The sequence below is a fragment of the Mobula birostris genome, chromosome 4 (genome assembly GCF_030028105.1).
Source record: "Mobula birostris isolate sMobBir1 chromosome 4, sMobBir1.hap1, whole genome shotgun sequence".
Lineage (NCBI taxonomy): Eukaryota > Metazoa > Chordata > Chondrichthyes > Myliobatiformes > Myliobatidae > Mobula > Mobula birostris.
In genome coordinates this window covers 157,941,684-157,965,159 of record NC_092373.1, presented here as the reverse complement: position 1 = coordinate 157,965,159, position 23,476 = coordinate 157,941,684, and the positions used below count along the sequence as shown (strand labels likewise).

Here is a 23,476-nt window from a genome sequence, read left to right as displayed (position 1 = left end):
ACAAAAGGGTTTGTTTTTGTGCTGCATTACTGTATGACTCGATCACGTGGATGTACGTGGCATAATTTCGAAGTTTACACATGGGGCAAAACATGGAAATGTGGTTAACTTGGAGGAAATGCTAACGGCTTTAAAGGATGCTGGTGGAATCTGTGGAAAGGTGGAAGGTGAAACTTAAAGCAGAGAAACATGAAGCGTTACGTTTTGTTGTGACGAATGAAAAGAAGAAATATAAACTAAAAGGTACAATTCTAAAATAGATAATAGAAAGGAGAGATCTAGGAGTATATTAGCATAATGTATCAAAACTGACAGTGCAAGCTCAAATGGTAGTTGATAGTACAATAAGCATTCTGAAATCACGGGATTGGCTTTAACTGAAGTATTGTGCCCTGCTCTGCTCATCGCACTTTAGGAAAGTAGTGAAAACTTTGGAAAAGGTATGGAAGAGATTTACCAAAATGATTCCAAGAATGATAGACAGTAGTTATAGGTATAGGCTGGAGACGGTGGAGTTCTTGGAACAGCAGAGTCTTCAAAATAATAGATGTACTGAAATACACCAAGGTGTAGACAGAGCAGATAGAGACGATTTGTTCACATTGGCAGAAGGGTCAAAGTACATAGAATGAAGATGATTGGCAAAAAAAACCCACAAAAGATAAATGAGTTTCTCAAACAGGAAAAGACTAAGGTTTCGAATGGTCTGTGGAGTAAGTGGAAGAAAATTCAATTGTAATATTGAAAACTGAGCAGGTTAAGTCTCTGAAAGGAAAGAATTTTAGAGCCATGGGGAGAGCACCAGAGTTTGCAGCTGACTGGATCGCTTTTCCATAAAGTCTGAATGAATTCAGAAGGCCAAATGGCCTCCTTCCATAATGTAACCATTCTATGGTTCTGTTACTTTATGATATTACCTGGTTGAGAAACAGCAGTATGTGTGGTGTTCACAACTTAAAAACTCCCTTTCAGAAGCATTAAAAACTGCCTTTCATCTGGTGTCTGTGTCAACCATTTAACACTCATCTGTGTAACTTGAATATTGTATCATTTAATCTTGATTCCTATGCATTGTTTTTGAATTTTGAGTTTCATGTTTGTATTTCACTTTCCCTTTCCCACTAGCTCCCATTTCAGGACATATTACTATGATTCAAAACAGTGCTGCTTAAAAGTTTTCCCATTTTGGCCGGGTTCCCACTGATTTTCAATCCAGGTGAAAGTTACATTTGCCTTTTTTATTTAACTGCTGAAAGTTCTGTTTTGACTTAATGTTTTTTTTACTGTCTTTTTCCCATTAATTTATTCTGACTAAAAAAGTTGTATTTAGGTAACTTTTAAGTACTTTAAAATCCATGACTGAATGCATAGGTAACATTAGAAACAAGTAAAACATTTCTTCAATTAAAGTATTTTTTACAGCTACTGAGCAACACAGAATGCTTCAGAGCCAATGAAATGCAATCTCTGTTGTAATATAAGAAATACGGCAGCAACTTAGCCCAACAACAATATTCCTATGTAAGGAAATAAATGATCAAATAATCTTTATTTAATAAGATCAGTTGATGGGTAAATATAGCTGTAAAATCAAGGCTACTCCATTATAAACACAAGAGATTCTGCAAATGCTGGAAATCTTCATTGAGTACCTTCACTCTGTCCACCACAAAAGGAGGGTTTTCCTGATGGTCACTCATCTTAATTCCAATTCCCATTCCAACATGTCAGTCTATGGCCTTCTCACTGCCACGAGAAGAAACATATCATATTCTGTCTGCATAGCCTCCAAACCGAGAACATGAACATTGATTTCTGTAATTTCAGGTAATTTCTGCTCCCCCACGCCCTTTCTCACCCTTTCTGGCTCCCCTCTTACCCCTTCCCTTCTCTTACTTGCCCATCACCTCCCTTTAGTACCCCTCCTCCTTCCCTTTCTTCCATGATCCATTCCACTCTCCAAAGAGGTTCCTTCTTCTTCAGTCCTTTGCTTCTACCGCCAATCACTTTCCAGTCCACCTGCTTATTCTGGCTTCTTCTCCCTTCCTTTCTAGTCCAGATGAAGGGCTCCAGCCCAAAATATCAATTGCTCATTCTAAGTGCTGCCTGACCTTCTAAGTTCCTCCAGCATTTTGTGTGTGTTGCTCAAGGTAACTGTTTCTGATTACCAATTTTCAGTTTGGTGCCTTTATACACACTTGAGTGTGCAAACTGAGCCTCAGTTTGATATCTTATCCAAATGATGACACCCCCAACGATGGTGTATTCTTACTTCATCCAAGATTACATGCTCAGGTATGAAGCGTGAGGTCCATGATCAACCGCCTCAGTGGCTAGACAGGCGCTACTAAGGCAAAATTAATAAACGCCAATTTACTTCAGCATCTGCAAACAGGCTCTGGCTTCAGTCTTCTGATAGAAAATACATTCTCATAACAATCAGTTCTTCAAGATGGAGTTAGTGGTTATGAGAATGTCTTTAACCTACGACCTCCACTGCACATGAAATATTGATTTTTACTAGTGTTAAAGTAACTATAGGTGCGCAAGTTCATCCAGTTAATAGAGCTGCCGGCTCATAGCTCCAATGACCCGAGTTTACTCTTGACCTCTGGTGCTGCCTGAATGGAGTATGCACGTTCTCCCTCCGGCTGCCTTCATTTCCTCAGGATGTGCTGGTGTCCTCCTACATCTTGCAGGCCGGTAGGCAATGTTCCCTCTAATTTTTAGTAGTCAGTGTGCGCAAAAATCTTATGTTGTGCAAATTTTTTTCCTGTGACAAAAGTGTGTGCGCACTGAATGCACACATGGCACAGCTTTTTGTAGGTTTACAAAATATTTGACATACAACTGCACAGAATAACAACAAAATAACATACATACTTAAGTCACTCAGTTATTTTTTTCTCTCTCCCGTATTTGGCATTTACCCATTCTTTGTAAACTCTATCTAGACTAATAGAACTTCCATCCAATTGATAGCTTTTGATTCTTATTAACATATCCAAATGGCATTCACCTAAACGGTTTCTCAACTTATTTTTGAGTTGGTTCATTAGGCTAAAACCTCATTCACAGTCCGCACTAGACACAAGAAAGGTTCCCCCAATGTCCATCAACTGTGCAAGGTCGCAAAACTGTTCATTTTGAAGTACAAATGCCACCATTTGAGCAAAGTTTGAAATCAGTTTGTATTTAATTTTTTCTTGCACAGAAAATTTGAAATCATTAAACTGTCTAACCATTACAGTATTTTCAACTAGAAAATCATGATATTTTAGACATAAGGCATTAACATGTTTACCACCAAACTTTGTCACTCCACGAAATGTTGTCTACCGGATTCTGCTTTCTTATCTTGTTAAATTTGCCTCGCGCAAAATGAAGTGAATCATTCGGTTTCAGGCCACTCTTTTGCAGAATCTCACACAGTGCAGCCAGTTCATCAAATACATCACTTAAAACCTGTGAAATTACTTTGTATGTGATGTTTATCAACTTCTTGTGACTGTATTTAGCCACCGAGTCATTTGACTGATCTTTTTCAATAAAAACTTAGTAAACTATCTACAGGATTTGAAACAGATCTTTGTAAACTTTACGATATGAACACTATCCGCCAAAGATGTCTGCCGCCATGATGCAGCTGTACAAACCGGAACAGGAAAGGTGAGGTGACGTAAATTAGTGACGTGCATTATGGTATTTGAAAAACCGACTAACTTGTTAACAGAGACATTTAGCTAAAATATTATTTTCAATAAGTATAATTATTAATTACTACATTATTTTAGGTTACTAACCTTTTGTGCGCACATTAATTTTCTTTGTACGCTAGTTGAAAAACAAGTGCACACGCACACACGCACAGCATAGAGGGAACATAGCCGGTAGGTTAATGTCCACTATAGATTGCCCTACTGTGTCAGTGATTGGTAGAATCTGGAGGAAGCCGACATACGTTGAGGAATAAACTGGAATTAGTGTGGTATTGATGTAAGTGATGTGTGATGGTCAATACAGACTTGGTGAGTTAAAGGGGTTGTCTCCGTGAATCAATGCATTGAAGACTGATTCCACAATTTAGCTCTGCCACTAGCATTCACCAGTGACCCTTTGTGAATTGTTTCCAATGGAAGGCCCAGATTGCAAATCCAATCTCAATAATGTTACAGGCTTGATGTAGACAAGAAGAAAAGACAAATCAACATTCCCTAGAGTATTTTAGTACGACATTTTTTAGCCTTTAATAATTAAGATATTATACAATGCTCCATTGATACTATTTATATTTGCTCAACTTTGCTTGGCCCCATTTCTACTAAATTACACATTTTGCAGAAAAGTTGAGCACCTATTTTAACTAAAGGCACAAGTAAGATGTTAGCAACACACATCAAAGTTGCTGGTGAATGCAGCAGGCCAGGCAGCATCTCTAGGAAGAGGTACAGTCAACGTTTCAGGCCGAGACCCTTCGTCAGAACTAACTGAAGGAAGAGTTAGTAAAAGGTTTGAAAGTGGGAGGGGGAGGGGGAGATCCAAAATGATAGGAGAAGACAGGAGGGGGAGGGATGGAGCCAAGAGCTGGACAGGTGATTGGCAAAGGGGATATGAGAGGATCATGGGACAGGAGGTCCGGGGAGAAAGACACGGGAGGGGGGGAACCCAGAGGATGGGCAAGGGGTATAGTCAGAGGGACAGAGGGAGAAAAACGAGAGTGAGAGAAAGAATGTGTGTATAAAAATAAATAACGGATGGGGTACAAGGGGGAGGTGGGGCATTAGCGGAAGTTAGAGAAGTCAATGTTCATGCCATCAGGTTGGAGGCTACTCAGACGAAATATAAGATGTTGTTCCTCCAACCTGAGTGTGGCTTTATCTTTACAGTAGCGGAGGCCGTGGATAGTACCTTGATCATCATTTCTCCCTCAATTAAAGTTCATAAAAGAAATTATCCAAACACTATTGCACTACTGTTATGGGAGCTTACATTATGTAAGTTGACTGCTGTGTTTCCTGCAATACAACAAGGACTGCTTCTCAAACATAATTTCAAGGGCTGTAAAGTGATCTGGAATACCTTGATAGGATTGTGAAAATGCAAGATATTTCCCATGGATCTGCCTCTTCAATTTCTTCTACCCAGAGTCCATGTCTAAATACTGAAGTAGGGACTCAGTCCTGCTTTGCCCAGAGGCAATGACTGATTATTATATCCTGTACCTTTGCCTCATTCTCCATTGATCTTTTGCCCCATTTGATTCTCTATTTTAAAGATCACTAAGGCGATGATGCTCCAAATATGTTGCCTTAACACTGCCTACTGAGAGCGTATAGCAGGAAATCGCATCCATCCAAAAAAACAGCCACCCTTAATTTCTTTCTCTGAAAGAAAACATCAGATGGTGTTGTTAATAACTCTCTGATCCTCTGTCTGCTTCTCAACATTCATCAGTCCAGCTCCCTTTAAACTTTATGGTTGACTCTGACTCAACGCCCTTCTGTGGGAGTTTGATCCCCACTTCCTCTCTCCTGTGGAGGAAAAACATTCCATTTTCTGCCTTGCTTGAGGCTTGTAGTAAATAAGGAGTCCATTTAAAATAAAACCTGCATACCCTTCTATAGTTTATTTAACCAATGAGGCAAGGTAAATATAATTTCAGAATTTGTGCATGCTGAAGCTTAATAACTCAGATTCTTACATCTTCTTTCTTTCATTTTAAACAGTTTATTGAACCAAATAGAAATGAACAAAGTACTGGGTGAGAGTGCAGGCTGATAGCAGTCACACCAAGGATAAATCGTCAGGTTTTATACAGGAGTTTAGAGACCTTGACCTTCAGTTGTTCCTGTACAGTATATTTAAATATCCATCGTAAAGTACTCAACAAGATTAAGGAAATAGACTCAAAGTTTTTCCAGGAATTAACTCCCTGTGTATCTTCTCTTTCCTGTAGTGAACAAACAGAGTTTCCACATGCCTCCTCAACTTTTTCCCTTCACTTAGGCAATTGCCTGGGCTTCAGTTGGATGAGAATTCTACAGGGGTTTAATGTACTTTGGACATACCCTCAGTCAAAGAGCTGGGAAATGCATTGGCATTAGTGTTGTAAATGATCTGTGTTTGGGTGACAGGAGTATCAGAAATGCTAACATTTCATGTTTTCAAATCACAAACCAAACGGGAAGTGTTACAAACACTCAGGGCCAAGAGTATCATTGGGTGCATTTACAACGAACTGTTCGGTCATACGTGAGTGCACACTTGGAATTGTCACTATGTTATTGAACCCCAGAGCATGTTCCCAACTTACAAGGTTCCAGAACTCATAAACTGACCCATGTTTCCTCTATAGCTGCACACAACACCCACCCCACCCCACCCCCGTTTGACAATATCATTTAGACCGTAACACCATAAGACAAAGGAGCAGAAGTCGGCCATTCGGCCCACCAAGTCTGCTTCACCATTTTATCATGAGCAGATCCATTCTTCCATTTAGTCCCACTCCCCCGCCTTCTCACCATAACCTTTGATGCCCTGGCTACTCAGATACCTATCAATCTCTGCCTTAAATACACCCATTGACTTGGCCTCCACTGCTGCCCTTGGCAACAAATTCCATAGATTCACCACCCTCTGACTAAAAAGATTTCTTCGCATTTCTGTTCTGAATGGACGCCCTTCAATCCTTAAGTCACGCCCTCTCATACTAGACTCCCCCATCATGGGAAACAACTTTGCCACATCCACTCTGTCCATGCCTTTCAACATTCGAAATGTTTCTATGAGGTCTCCCCTCATTCGTCTAAACTCCAAGGAATACAGTCCAAGAGCAGACAAATGTTCCTCATATGTTAACCCTCTCATTCCCAGAATCATTCTAGTGAATCTTCTCTGTACCCTCTCCAACATCAGCACATCCTTTCTTAAATAAGGAGACCAAAACTGCCCACAGTACTCCAAGTGAGGTCTCACCAGCGCCTTATAGAGCCTCAACATCACATCCCTGCTCCTATACTCTATTACTCTAGAAATGAATGCCAACATTGCATTCGCCTTCTTCACTACCGACTCAACCTGGAGGTTAACTTTAAGGGAATCCTGTACGAGGACTCCCAAGTCCCGTTGCATCTCAGAACTTTGAATTCTTTCCCCATTTAAATAATAGTCTGCCTGTTTATTTTTTCTGCCAAAGTGCATAACCATACACTTTCCAACATTGTACTTCATTTGCCACTTCTCTGCCCATTCTTCCAATCTATCCAAGTCTCTCTGCAGACTCTCCATTTCCTCAGCACTACCGGCCCCTCCACCTATCTTCGTATCATCAGCAAACTTAGCCACAAAGCCATCTATTCCATAATCCAAATCGTTGGTGTACAATGTAAAAAGAAGCGGCCCCAACACGGACCCCTGTGGAACACCACTGGTAACCGACAGCCAACCAGAATAGGTTCCCTTTATTCCTACTCTCTGTTTCCTGCCAATCAGCCAACGCTCTATCCACGTATGTAACTTTCCCATAATTCCATGGGCTTTTATCTTGTTAAGTAGCCTCATGTGTGGCACCTTGTCAGAGGCCTTCTGAAAATCCAAATATACGGCATCCACTGCATCTCCCTTGTCTAGCCTACTGGTAATTTCCTCAAAAAATTGTAATAGGTTTGTCAGGCAGGATTTTCCTTTAAGGAATCCATGCTGAGTTCTGCCTATCTTGTCATATGCCTCCAGGTACTCTGTAACCTCATCCTTGACAATCGACTCCAACAACTTCCCAACCACCGATGTCAAGCTAACAGGTCTATAATTTCCTTTTTGCTTCCTTGCCCCCTTCTTAAATAGCGGAGTGACATTTGCGATCTTCCAGTCCTCCGGAACCATGCCAGAATCTATCGACTTTTGAAAGATCGTTGCTAATGCCTCCAAAATCTCCACAGCTACTTCCTTCAGAACATGCGGGTGCATTCCATCTGGTCCAGGAGATTTATCTACCTTTAGACTATTCAGCTTCCTGAGTACTTTCTCTGTTGTAATTGTGACTGCGCACACTTCTCTTCCTTGCCACCCTTGAGTGTCTGGTATACTGCTGATGTCTTCCTCAGTGAAGACTGATGCAAAATACTCTTTCAGTTCCTCTGCCATCTCCTTATCTCCCATTACAATTTCTCCTGCATCATTTTCTATTGGTCCTATATCTACTCTCACCTGTCTTTTACTCTTTATATACTTGAAAAAGCGTTTAGTATCCTCTTTGATATTATTTGCTAGCTTCCTTTCATAGTTAATCTTTTCCCTCTTAATGACCTTCTTAGTTTCCTTTTGTAAGGTTTTAAAAACGTCCCAATCCTCTGACTTCCCACTAATTTTTGCTTCCTTGTATGCCCTCTCCTTTCCTTTAACTTTGGCTTTGACTTCTCTTGTCAGCCACGGTTGCATCCTTTTTCCATTTGAAAATTTCTTCTTTTTTGGAATATACCCGTCTTGCACCTTCCTCACTTCTCACATAAACTCCAGCCACTGCTGCTCTGCCGCCTTTCCTGCCAGTGTCCCTTTCCAGTCAACTTTGGCCAGTTCCTCTCTCATGCCACTGTAATTTCCTTTACTCCACTGAAATACCGACACATCAGATTTCGGCTTCTCTTTTTCAAATTTCACAGTGAACTCAGTCATGTTATGATCACTGCTTACTAAGGGTTCCTTCACCTCAATCTCTCTAATCACCTCCGGTTCATTACACAATACCCAATCCAGTACAGCCGATCCCCTAGTGGGCTCAACAACAAGCTGTTCTAAAAAGCCATCTCGCAGACATTCTACAAATTCTCTCTCTTGAGATCCAGTGCCGACCTGATTTTCCCAATCCACTTGCATGTTAAAATCCCCCACAATTATCATAATACTGCCCTTCTGACAAGCCTTTTCTATTTCCTGTTGTAATTTGTAGTCCACATCACTGCAGCTGTTTGGAGGCCTGTAAATAACTGCCATCAGGGTCTCTTTACCCCTGCTATTTCTTAGCTCAACCCATAAAGATTCTGCACCTTCCGGTCCTATATCACCTCTTTCAAATGATTTAATATCATTTCTTACTAATAAAGCCACGCCTCCCCCTCCGCCTACTTTCCGATACACCGTGTATCCTTGGACGTTCAGCTCCCAGAGACATGCATCCTTTAGCCACGTCTCAGTGATGGCCACAATATCATACCTGCCAATCTGTAGCTGTACGACAAGATCATCCTTATGCTGCGTGCATTTAAGTATAACACCTTAAGACCTGTATTTGGTACTTTTCGCGTTGATTTTACTGCAACTCATCCCAATGGCTACAAATTTCACATATTGCCTTGCCAATTCTCATCACGTAATATCAGATATCAAATCAAACCATGATTATTTGTTTAATATCTATCTGTAATATTTAAAGAAAAAGTTACAGCAGCATCTGAAAATTTCATTCAAAATAATGAACTTTTAAGTAGCATTTACCTCTGTAAGGTTGGTTGACTAATTGTTGCTGTGGGAATACTCACTCTCTGGTTGAGCATCCTTTTGAAAATAATGGCCACACAGCCATGAAAGAAGCAGTTAGACTGAGTGGAAGAGACTGTTTGATTTAGTACTCATTAATATCTGTCCAAAAAAAATCTGAAGAAAACCCCATGAATCTTTCAAAATAGAATCCCTGTTCCAACTGAACAATGCTATCCTTTCTTATATTTGACACTTCATTTGTCATTTAAGTTCGTGTTATGTTTAGCAGTGATTTTCCAAACAATTTCATGTTTTGATAATTTCACCTCACGTTCCATGAATACCTCAACAAGTTAACTGATTTTTGTATTGACCTGATTATCATTTGTAGTGAAGCAGGATGTTTGGGGCCAGACCTATACTTTCAGTGCTAAACAAAGATCAAGGTCATAAGCTAGGCCACCTCACTCCTGTTAGCAATTATCGCACATTTTTCATCCTCCTCCAGCCTTCTCTCTGATCTTATGTTATCTCCTGCTGGTACAAAGTCAGTAGTGAGTTCACATTCATGTTTAATTGGGCAGAATCATGTTGTCTTTTGCCGGTAGTTCTGATCAGAATTGCTGGCCCTCAGCCATTGAAACTGAAGTAAGTCTTGGACTTGGGTGTACAGTCAGTGAAACGTAGAAGTCTGAAATTTGCTAATGGACTTGGAAAAGCCCATACTTCTTAGGATTCCCCAGTATTCCACCAGGGAATTGCCTCTTGGAGCCCACAACCTGTCTGAACAGCCGCCTGATCATTTTAGTAGAGCAAGGTTAAAGGAGGAAAGTAATTATTTAAATGTTGTTTATGAGTTTGTGTTAGCTTTAATTTATTTAAAAGAATTGTCATTTTAAATTTTGTTTTAATTATTTACTTCAGTTTTAAGAGTTTTTATATTTCAGCCTCATGTCCAAGCTTTCACAAGGAGAACAGGCAAACTCCACACAGACAGCATCTGAGGTCAGGATCAAAGCCAAGTCTGTGGTGCTGTAAGGCAGCAGCTATACCACCTACATCTCCAAGTCACACCACTACCCCCCCCCAGTACTTCCTTACTTTATTATCTTAATTCTAATTCTGTTACTGCTTTTTCTCTTTACATCAATGGCTAAAGAGTTTGCTTCTATACCTACCCTGTCCCATCCTTTCATAGTTCTAATTCCATCTATGGTTATCACACTGTAATTTGCTTACACTACTAAGAGTCCACATGGAAAAATTTTCTAAGACTGGAAAAAGGCATTACAAATTGAAAATTGCTTAATCACAAAGTAAAGTTCTGTGATTAAGCATTTTTCACAAAGTAGAGCATTTCTCGGCATTTTAAACTGATTTCTGCCATCACATACTCATATTCAGGCAAGGTTTTCATGTTTGCTTGCATTGCCTTTTGGGCATCTAGTTTCCCTGAATAACATAATTGGGAGCATAATCCCAAAATTCAATATCAATAATATTTTCAACTAATTTGGCCTGATAAAGTGGCAGCTACTATTTACCCCCAAGAAAAACCCTCTTTTACTAGGGCTGAAGGCTCAAAAATATTATTTAGACAGCCAATTTTATTCATCCTGCAATCATGCTACTCTGCAAGCTGAGAACATTTTCCACTCACTACTTATCCTGAAAACTGAACCCTCCTGGCTGCTTTAAAACTTCTACTTGAGCCAAAACTGACATACAAAACCTATTTGTCTAGACCGAATGCTCCTTTACAAGGATGACATGTGAATACAGTACAACAAACACTCTTTAGGTACCGATGAGGGCCGTGCCTCAGGTATACAAGGACTCAGACAGAGAGACGTACTCTTGCCTATACCTTTCTAAGGAGCAGCATCTATGCAACCTACACTCCCACAAAGTAGCCCTCAGTCATATCTGTAACTTCACAAAACTCCAGGTACAAGGTCTCACATGACACTGGATTGTTTTCTCAGTGGAAGCAAGGTCACCCTCCTTCCAACTTCATCCCTCATTCCAGCCTATCATTGATCCTGAGAATGTAGATGCACTGAGGATATTTCTTCCTGTGGAAGAAATTAGGGGGGGGGGGGGGGTCCCAGCCTTTTTTATACCATAGACCCCTACTATTGAATGAGGACCCCAGGTTGGGAATGCTCTATCTAGAACGAGAACATTAAAAATAAAGGTCCATCTGGTTAAGAGATGGGGTGAGTATTTACTCCTATTCCATGTAAGTTTTTCATTGCACCTGTACATAGATGTACCTATGCACATGACAATAAACTTGACGTTGACTTTGAGACTGTCCTCCAGAAATGATGGTGGAAACAGAGACTCTGATTATTATTAAGATACAAATAAATACATACTTCATTAGCAAGATGGTGAAAGATCAATGTGGATAGATGTGAATGTAAAGTTAGCCATGAATAGAATAATAGAGAGTTAACAGCATGGAATCGGACACTTTGGCCCATCACTTTCACTAAACTATCTATCAGCTATCCATTTATAGTAATCCCACATCAATCTCATTTTTATTCTCCCATTATTCTCTTCAACCCCATTTACATTCTACCACTCACCTACACTTACTGCCCATTACACTGCCAGCACTTAGAGCAGCAATGAAGGTCCTCCATCCCTGTCTGTCCTTCCCCACACACAGATATAGAAAGATTCTTCATTGCTATTTCCGTAACAGTTTTATTTGACCAGTCAGGGTTCTTAACCTTGAGCTGAACCCGCGAACCAGGAGGTTTGATGGACTTCCTCTGTGTGCTCTTGTTTCCTCCACATTCCAAAGTCATATGGTTAGGGTTAGGGATCTATATTTCAATGTACATGTGACAAATAAAGCTAATCTCTTCTTTAAATCTTTATGTGAGAGGAACATGGTGCACTGGAAGGAAACCCATGTCACCATAGGGAGAATGTACAAATTCTATACAGACTGCACCCAGGGTCTGAATTGAATCCAGGCCTCTGGTACTGTAAGGTGAACCACTGTATCATCCCTGTTTGCTGGTCAACCCTGCATAAGAAACATCATTGACCTTCTTACGACAGCATTAAAGAGAGATTCAAAGATGTTTTAGCACTAGAAAAGCAAAACATTTGAAATATTAGAGGCTGGCCTTGTGGGCTTTCCGTTTGTGATATGTCAAGAAAGCGCCTGAATGTATCTGCATTGTAGTTAAAATTAAAGATTCTTGAAGATTAACTTTATTTGTCACATGTGCATAAAAACATCAAAACATACAGTGAAACGCATTATTTGCATCACCGACCATCACAGACCAAGTATGTGCTGGGGGCAGTCAGCAAGTATTGCCAGGCTTCCGGTGCTAATATAGCATGCCCACAATTTACTAATCCTAACCCATACATTTTGGAATGTGGGAGGAATCTCACACAGTCATGGCAAGGTAATATGAATCCATACAGACAGTGGTGGGAATAGATCACCGATTTTCTGATCGCTAGCACTGTAAATTGTAAATCAGCATCCATTATGTAGTATAGAGCTCAGTTCTGCATTGAATGCTAGATATTATTATAGGCTTATAATTTACTTCTTGCTTTTGAGTTTTCTGTTACTTTTAATGCTCCCACTTCTTAATTTCACAGCCTAAAGTCACATCCATTAAAAAATTGTTATGTTTACTTTTAAAAACAATAAAATAACATCTTACTTATTGATATTGAAGTCCACCTGTCACACTGCATTTTTTCTGTGTTTTAAAGGCATGGCTACATTTCCCATTGTGTTATATCTTCAGCAAATTTCAGCACCATTCAAAATCCAATTTCCACCCACTATCCTCTCCCACACTTTTTAATCCTCATGAGCATCCTTCTATATGATATCTTGTCAAGACATTTCCCATCTTTGCATGTCCATTAATTGACCAGCAATTTTCAGAAGATGTGGAGAGTGTTATAGCCAGCTTCTATTGTGCCAAACAGCTGACTGGAAGCTTAAGAGAGCACCTGAATTTCTTCTGTCCTGCTGCAGCAAATTCAAATTTAATGTGGCCATTCTAACTGAGTCCTTGGTCCATGTCAATGCCAGAATACCATGGGGGTGAGGTGGGCGTTCTTGGAATGGTTATGCATTGCCCATTCTAAATGGCAGTCTTCGTTTTGTGGCATATTCCCTCCATCAATGTGCTTGCCAATTAAAACCCAAAGCATTGATTCTGTCTGTAGGTGTTGCTGTGCCTGGTCAAAAATGTCTGCTTTGTTGGAGAAGCAGTGAATGGAATTACATACTCACCAGCAATTGCTCTGACATCTGAACTAATGAGAGAAGAGGAGTTATCTATGGAACTGTTAAAAATAACTTGATAGTGAATGCAATCAATGGATTTGAAAAAAAATATGACAGACATCTCTTGCTTGAAGAAACATATTTTACCAGTTACTTTTTTTTTCTGCAACTTGCTTGGAACTTATGGGCAAAACTAGCCTCCTTTATTAACTCTAACATCAAGAATTTGAGTCTCACTAGATTGACTTAACAACAGCTGCTGTTAATTGCAAATAAGTTGAACCATGTCAGCCAGAATACACTATATCACTCAGAATCCATATTAATGGTGTCTGTTTGAAGCTCATAGCCTTAAACAATGCATATGAATTTTAACCTTGACTGTCTACTTCTCAGGCTTGCCGACCAATGAATTCAACTGCCAGAGAGCTAATGTTCCCATTTCATATAATCCCAAAGCTCTCCACTGGCAGCAAAGCCAGAAATTCCAAACATGACACTTTGCAACAAGTTATAAAACATTAGATAGAAACCAGGGGAATAATTCTTCATTCATAGGAGAAAAATATTTCAAATTGATTACTGGGTTTTCTAGAAAGGGGCTGATTTTTTAAACAACTACATTTGTCCGTGGTAAAGTATCTGTTGTTGATCCGAGATGTCAGAAGCTTCCTGGAAAAGCTATCACTTCTCACATTTCAGCTCTTTGGCTCTGCATTGCAGTTTGCAGACAGAGTTCTGCGAATGAGAGAACAGAAGGAGGCCTCTAAAGAATTTGTAAATGCTTTGTTATTGTTATCTTTACACTATTATTCCCTATACCTGCTGACTTACTTTGTTTCTGATTAATTTTGTATTTAAAAATTGAATTTATTGTGGAACATTCTGTCGATGCCATGCTTGCTTGATTGATGCGTCATAGGGAGTAGTTGGCACCTCATGTCTAATGCTTAACTAAAGGAGCGTTGTTGATCCTGTAAGTACCCTGCAGACATGAAGGGGAAGTATATATTTCGATTTGTAATATAAGACTCCCATATTAAACAACCAAACATGGAGGGTATCTGAACATTGCTAATCGTGTGTGTGTGTGTGTGTGTGTGTGTGTGTGTGTGTGTGTGTGTGTGTGTGTGTGTGTGTGTGCGTGCGTGTGCGTGTGGACTAGTTTCACTTTAACAATATGACTGTTCGCATTGATTTTCATTAGTTTTAAATTGCTGACTTTTTAATGTTCTTGACCAAAACAATTCCCTCTTTTTACTGATGAATCCTCAGTGAGACATACTGATTTTAAAAGGGGAAATTAGAATACTTAACTCATTGTAAAATTGCAAATCTAAAGCAAAATAAAGGGGAAACTATCAAAAGTATTTTTTCCACATTAGTAGATTGACAAAATAAGACAGTGCCTTTAATTAAGTTGTTTCTGCCTCAAAGGCCAAAATACCTGGCCTAAGGGCCATAAGTACTCTGACCTCTTCTAGTAGAAGTTTCCGCTTATCGTGGTGATGCAGTGGTTAATACTGCTTCTTCACAGGCGCAGGCAGCCAAGTTTGACGTTGTGTGGAGCTTGCATTTTCTAAGACAGGGTGGTTTTGGTCCTGCATGCCCAGAGATGGTGCTGGCAGGTTACTTTCCCATTGTGAATTATCCCTGGTGAACATAAATGGCAAAAGAAACAAAGGGAGATCAATGGGATGTAAATGAAGTGTCTTACTAGTCTATGGAGAAATAAGTAGAACAGAGAATGGGACAAATGGGATTGTTCTGTTGGGAGCTGCACTGAATGGGAGCCAATACTTCACACACTAAGTATCTGAGGAAGGTGTAAGGTTCTGTTTGTTCAATTTCTCCATCATTCCAATTCTCATCAGACATCTTGTTCTTGAGTTGAATTAAATGCATGGCATACCCAAGAATATTTGTGATTGTTAGTGCATGGTGTTATCATCCTGTAAACTGACTTTTAGTAACTGGCATGTATTTGCAGCTTTGAGAAGTCACTTTGGCCAACCTATCATTAATGGAAACTGGGCCATAGATCGGCCAGGCTCTTACGAGGCCGCAGGAACTTTATTCAAGTACAAGAGGCCAAATGAGATAAGTACCACAGCAGGGGAATCCTTCATTGCTGACGGACCAACCAGTGAAATTCTGAATGTCTACGTAAGTCTAAACTGTAGTTTGGAGTGGGCAACATCTTTGAAATGCTCATAAAGCTTCACAATGCTTCTGTTCATAAGCCAAAGACTGTAATCCCCTGAGGTTTGAATAGGAATATTCCAGCAAAAGAAATGTGCAAAATTCTAAAAATCAACAAAGAATAACTGTAGGGAATAGGTGTAGAACCCAGAAAAATAGAAATGAATAAGAAACATAAAGTGTCAATAAACTGTGAGTGATAGAAAAAAATATTGGTACAACATTAAAAATAAATTGATTGTCAGTGTGTCACTGTGATGCTTATAATTGGAAGGAATGTTAATATAATTTTGTTGATTGAATAAACTGGTTTTATAACATTTGAGAGAATGTTGAATTTATCGCCTGCATTTTGTGGCCAGAGGGTACTTGGCATTCATCAAATCTACTGCTACCCACAAACTTTCATGAGCTTTTAAGCAAAAAAATGTATGGTCAATTGGGATATCCTTAACTTAACACCCAATATAGGGGAACTATTGAGCGTGTAAGTAGGCAGACAACAAGAATCATCTTGAAATTTGTCCTTGAATCAGTAGTGCAAATTGTGCAATGCCATCCGATCTACAAGACTGAGTCTTGCTTTAAAAATTCAGCTCCATTAAATAATAGGAAACTTTTATATCAGTGATTTAGAAATGCAGATATGAGGATGAATTTCTCTCTTAACAATCATATCCTCACTGATAAATGTAGATGTGCACCAGAAAGAATAAGATAAGAATATTAAATTTACTGTAAAGTTGAAATTACCACAGAAATTACTAAGAACGTTGCAGCACTTTCAGTAATTAGAGAGAAAGTTCTTGGCGTTGCTTTTATGAATGTCATCTGTTCTTAGAGAGGATATTAACATAATTCCATTTTCACAGAGAATGCTAATTAATGCAAATGACTATCACCACATCGTATGCATAATCCTAAAAATCTTGTTTAGTTCAAATGACATTTGATCTCAGTTTTTATGCTGCAACCCCTTTCTCATTCATCAAACCTTTGTTTTATTTTTTTAAATAAACAATTGCATTTTATTTATATCTTTCAGGTGATATATCAACAAGCAAACCCCAAGGTGCATTTTGAGTATGTTTTGCCAACTGACAATGTAGTCAGCAGCCATTCACTGTCACATACATCAGGGCACCATTTAGGTAAAATTTTTTTTCTTCTTCCTATCAAGACCATGTCACTTTCAGTATATTTTATGATAATGCAATTTGCACGAGAGTATATGAATAGGTTCGCTAAAATCAAAAGGAAATGGCAAAAGAAAATAAGTTACGTTCATAATCACTGTCAATAATCACTGTAGAAATTTAGGATGATGTTGTCAGGATTGGATAAGTTTAGCTGAGAAAAAAGATTGGCTAGGTGGGGGTTGTTTCCAAAAGAGCAGTGGAGGCTTTTGGGGAAATATTTCACTAATCAGAAAGGTCCATAACTGGTTTGTAGATGCAAAGCAATTACAAACAAAAAGGAGTCATACAGTCCTACCAAGCATCCCCATCCTGGAGGCATGGAAAATGTGTTCTCCAATACCTTCCACCCTTGCCCCACTGACAAATTACCCAAACACTTTATCCAAAGTGGTCATGATCAACTTCACATTCCCCCACTCCAGCAGCCCAATCCACAACACAGACTGCAATCATTCTTTCTCCACCTGCTACCACCACCTTACCACTGCACTGGTTGCAGTCATTTGCCCACATCCCCAGCCTCAACAACCTATTGAGACCTGTAGCCATTCCTACCATCCAATCCTACCCTCACCCCCTCAAATCCAGCCAACCTAGTCTCAGTCCAAACTCTCGGCTGGCTGTCAAGCTATGGCTGCAGTGGAGCTGAAGTTTACAGTGTGCATCACTCTCTATTGATCCTTGCACTCTATTGCCAACACCAGCCGGGCATAACTACTAATGTACACTGGAACATCAACCCATATATCCACAAAGCTTTCATTTCATGATTTGGTTTTAAATTTAGATTATTTTTATATTGTGACTTTCTGCAATTTCCAAACAACAATCAAATTCTAATCTGACCTCTTCCACTACCATGGACTTGTCTCGGACTGGGTTCTCTTTTGTACTAAGGCCTATGTGCATTTTTACCTCTCTTTATCATTTCACTGCCTTGTACAATTTATATTTTATTTTTATTTAAAAATACAGCACTATAACAGTCTGTTCTGGTCCAATGAGCCCACACCACCCAATTAGATGCATATTTTGTGTGTTGTCTATACCTATGTGCCTGTGAAGCTGCTGCAAGCAAGATTTCATTGTACCTGCACCTCACCATACTAGTGCACATAACAATAAACTCACCTTGATTTAATTGCGGACTGTGCAATTTCTCAGAGCTCCTCCTGCTCTGCCAGTCATCTCAGGGAAATGCAGGGGGAGGGTTATACTTAGTTCAGAGAGCCATCCTTCACTTAGTCTCTGTCCCAGGAAATCCAAAGTTAAAAACTGAATTTTATTCCCTTCCCACTAAGAAAACGAGAAAAAAGCTAATGCAGAATAATTATTAAGGAAGGGGTAGGAATGCTGCGGCATGTCAAAATCTTGAGGTTAAGTGATTTTGCAGCTTCTTCCATTTTATTGATAATTAATATGTCATAAGTAATGATTTATGTACATTTTGTTTTGTTGACAGCTGAGAGCTGCTCTGAAGAATGTTCAGCTTTTCCCATTTGGCTCAAATAGCACGTTTTTCTTCTATTTACTCCTTCCTCAGAATCTAGGATTGCTGGCTACACCAGTGTTTATTGACCATCCCTCAGTGCTCCTAAACTAAGTACTTTACTGAACCATTTCAGAGCACTATTTTTAAAAATCTATCACATTGATCTGAATCTGGTGTCACGTGTAGGCAATACTGGGTAAGGTTAGCAGGTTTCCTTACCTGCAGGACAATAGTGAACCAGATGGCTTTTTATAGGAACCTGATAGTTGTATGCTCGTTATTGCTGATCTAAATTGTTTATGTTTTAATTCCATATATTAATTTAATTCAAATTCTACAGCGGGTACAGTGGGATTTGAACCTGCGTCTCTAGATTGTTAGTCCAGATCTCTATATTACTAGCCTAGGAACCTAACTACTCTGCCACCATTATACCAAGATGCCCCACTTGGGTGGCCTTTCTTTTTGGATTTTGATCAATGCCAATTGAAGACTCAAAAACCTTTTTCCCTGTTCCAGAAGAAGCTCTCAATGGTCAGTTGTCATACGGAGTTGATGGTGAAATGTATGTGCTACGCGAAAAAGAGGTGGGAAACTTTGTAAGTGGGGTCCATGCAAATCAGCTGCAATCTGGAAATTACCAGAAGAATCCTGAAGAAAGGCTGAACTCTTGGGGAGAGGGGCCAAGGAAAAAGAGGGAATTCAACTGGAAACTATTTGGAAGCACAGAATGCACTGTATCTTGTGGTACAGGTGAGAAATGATACCAAATTTATTGTCATTCAAGTATGAAGTTCAAAGCATTGGCAGAAAACTGTCAGAATAATGTTGGAGTAAGCAGTGTTGTAAAGATTTTCCAGTTTTTGCTTTTCTGAAACCCCATGTATTGTGATAGAAGTGCTTTTGATGTGAATCCCTATCAGATAGCTTTAGACTGGAGAAGCATACTGAAATGGTTGCACCTTAAAGGCACAACTAAGTGGCATTGACAGGGTTAATATTCCGTTATCTTTAGTTCCTTAATGTTTGTTTGAAGCTGGTTTTTCCAAGTTTAATGTGAACCCTGCCATTCTGCTCCAGTTCCAGTTTGTTTCCTTGAATTCTCTCTCATTTTGCCACTCATTTTGAATTTGTAAATGTTTACACAAGAATAGATACAAGATGCTGTCAGGGTGGTGAGAATACACAACTTGCCAGTGTAAAGTGTGGTTGAAGGGAATAATTCATGCATATTAATGTTTCATATTAGCTGGGGGAGAAAAGAACGATAGTGCTCTTTGATAGTTAAGATAAAAAGAGTGGGAAGAGCTGATGTCTGACATCAACCCTTAACCACCACCCTCAGTTTTTCTTCTCTCTCTTGCACCTTCCCTTTCCTCTCCATTCACAAGAACTCTCCCACATTCCTCACCACCCCAACCTGCCATTCCCTTGTTCCTAGAGCGAGGATACTCCTAACCATCACCATTTACCTTCTTTAGGACTGTTCTCCAATTACCATTTTCCCTCCTCACAGTCTCAGCAGCTGCACATCCTCACCTTCTGGACCAAGCCAGAGATTATGAATGAGGCAATATCAAAGGTAATTTACAGAGATTAATGTTAATCATGAGAAATGTTAATGAAGTAGAAGGTACAACAGGTTAAACATGTTCAACTTGAATCTGAATTATTTCTGACAACGCAAAGAGGGTTGAGTGAAATCCTGCATAAAGTCATAGAAAGAACATTTGAGAAAATCCACTTGTGTAGGTTGCAGCCATTGTTCATGCAAAAGAAAGGTTTGTGAAGGCTCCCAGACTGATGCAGCTGCTCAGAGTCTGGCTGCACTACTCTGTGGCGTACAACTGTTGACATTGAACCTGACACCCATTTGAATTGTGAATCCTTACAGATTTTACTTTCCCCCTCCACCTAGCGGAACTTGTCCTCACTCTCAATAATTTCTCCTTTGGCTCCTCCCACACCCTTCAAACAAAAGGTGTGGCCATGGGCACTCGCATGGTTCCCAGCTATGTCTGCCTGTTTGTAGGCTATGTGGAATAATCTATGTTCCAAGCCTACACTGATGACCTTCCCACACTTTTCCTACGCTGCATTGACGACTGCATTGGTGATGCTACCTGCACCCATGCTGAAATCATCAATTTCGTCCACTTTCCCTCCAACTTCCACTTTGCCCTCTAATTCCCCTGGTCCATTTCCGACACCTCCCTTCCATTCCTCAATCTCACTGTCTCAATCTCCGGAGACAGCTTATCCACCGATGTCAATTACAAACCCATGGACTCTCACAGCTTCCTGGACTACACCTCGTCCCACCGTACCACTTGTAAAAAAGCCTTCCCCTTTTCTCAATTCCTCCGTGTCTGCTCTCAGGGTGAGGCTTTTCATTCCAGAACAAAGGAGGTGTCCTCCTTTTCCAAATAAAGGGGCTTCCCTTCCTCCACCATCAACGCTGCCCTCAACCGTATCTCTTAAATTTCACGTATGACTGCTCTCACCTCATCCTCCCACCACCCTGCCAGGGATAGGGTTCCTCTTGTCCTCACCTACCACCCCACCACCTCCACGTCAGCACATAATTCTCCAAAACTTCCACCACCTCCAATTGGACCCCACCACCAAACATATCTTTCCCTCCTCCTCCCCCCCCCCGACTTTCTGCTTTCCGCAGGGATCGCTCCCTATGTGATTCCCTTGTCCGTTGGTTCTTCCCCACTGATCTCCCTCCTGGCACTTATCCTTGTAGTTGGAACAAGTGCTACACCTGCCCCTACACCTCCTCCCTTACTACCATCCAGGACCTTCAACAGTCCTTCCAGGTGAGGCGACACTTCAGTTGTGAGTCTGTTAGGGTCATCTACTGTGTCCAGTTCTCCCAGTGTGGCCTCCTGTACATCAGTGAGACCCGACGTAGATTGGGAGACTGCTTCACCAAGCAACTATACTCCATCTGCCAGAACAAGCGGGATCTCCCAGTGGCCACCCCTTTTAATTCCACTTCCCATTCCCATTCCAATATGTCTATCCATAGCTTCCTACATTGTTGTGATGAGGCCATACTTAGGTTGAAGGAACACCTTATATTCCATTTGGGTAGCCTCCAAACTTAAGGCATGAACATCGATTTCTGAAACTTCCAGTAATGTCCCCCAAACCCTACCCTTTCTCTATTTTCCATCCCCTTTTCCCTCTCCCATCTCCTTGCCTGCCCATCGCCTCCTTCTGGTGCTCCTGATCACTTTTTCTTTCTTCCATGGCCTTTTGTCTCTTTCACCAATCAACTTCTTAGCTCTTTACTTCATCCCTCCCCCTCCAGGTTTCACCTATCACGTGGTGGTTCTCTCTCCCCTCCCTCCACCTTTGAAATCTATTCCTCAGCTTTTTTTCTCAAGTCCTGCCGAAGGGTTTTGGCCCGAAATGTTGACGGTACTTTTTTCCGTAGATGCTGCCTGGACTGCTGAGTTCCTCCAGCAATTTGTGTGTGCAGCTCATTCCATGCTAATAGATATCCACAGACAGTGGGAAATATAACTATATTTATGGGCTCTTATCCAGTGCTATCTCAGTATACTCACAATGTACTGATCCTTGTAAGCAGAATAGGGCCAAGAAGATCTTTGTGTAATTCAATGCTTTTGTGTTACACGATAGAGCTAAACAGAAACGCGACAGTGATCAATCCCAATTTGCCATGGGTCCATCTATATGGAAATGCATGGACATGTGCAGTGGTGTTCTAAGGTGTAATGTGTATTTAAGCATTATAATATTGCAATGATGAGTCTGGAACAAATCCTTCTTCCCCTCTACTAGGACTGTGAAATCATGAGATTACACAGTCATGATTAGTTGTGTTTTCTGTGCATATCATGATCCGCACAGGCCAAGTATCTTAAGGTTAATTATTTTTTAATGAACCCGAATTCGGCTTTGTAAGTTATCATGTCAGGAGTGATTCAGTGGAGATAGCTTTGCCTCGAAGAATCACTATTTTATTTATCTCATTGACCCAAAATTCAAAGTTCAAAGTTGTTTAGTATCAAAGTATGTATACTACATACAACTTTGAGATTAATCTCCTTACAGGGAGCCACAAAACAAAGAAACCCAAGAGAACCATTAAAAAAGACCGTTAAGCACCCTAAGTGCAAAAGAAAATCATGCAAACAATAAAAGTAAGCAAATAACGTTCAGAAATGAAGTTCACAGAAGTGAGTCCACACAGCCACAATGCCAGTCACAGCCAGTCCAAGAGCCCATTAGTTGCAGGCCACAGCGTCAGTTTAGCATAGAGACAAGTAAACCTTGCAGAGCAGCGAGCTGAACACCGGCCTGTCTCTCACCTCCAGTCCACCCTGACCTTTTCAATCTGACCCAGCTCCTTGCTCTCAAATCCAGGCCCTGCTGCTTCAATACACTCTCAGGCTCATGCCCCGCTGCCTTGATTCAGCCCATACCTGATCTTCCTGATCTGGCTTGGTAATTTAATCAGTCAAACCTTCGGTCGTTCCTCGCTGTCAGACCCAGGGTCTACCATTTCAATGCGCTCTTGAGCCTGGGCCCACCAGCTCAATTTGGCCCATACCCAACCTTCCCAATCTGGCCTGGCATTTAAATTGGCCAAGCAGCAGATTATTCTCCTCTCTCAGGCCCAGGCCCCACTGCCTGCAGCCTGCTTCGCCTCAGTTCTGCCGCTTCAGATCACCCGCAACAAGTCCACTCCAGTAATAACCAAATATTGGCTTATTCCCTGTTTTTCAGCCCGGGCCCGGGCCCCACCACCTCAATTTAGCCACTACACACCACACGGCAAGT

The 23,476-nt window shown here is 40.5% G+C and overlaps 1 protein-coding gene across 1 annotated transcript in view; it reads left to right on the top strand.

Annotated features, from left to right (window-relative positions):
• adamtsl7 (ADAMTS-like 7) overlaps nt 1-23,476 on the top strand; it is a 553,762-nt gene that overhangs the window by 476,963 nt on the left and 53,323 nt on the right. The window contains exons 8-10 of the mRNA XM_072256321.1: nt 15,753-15,928; nt 17,010-17,115; nt 19,175-19,408. Coding sequence (XP_072112422.1) covers nt 15,753-15,928; nt 17,010-17,115; nt 19,175-19,408 — 516 coding nt within the window. The remainder of the gene's footprint in view (nt 1-15,752; nt 15,929-17,009; nt 17,116-19,174; nt 19,409-23,476) is intronic.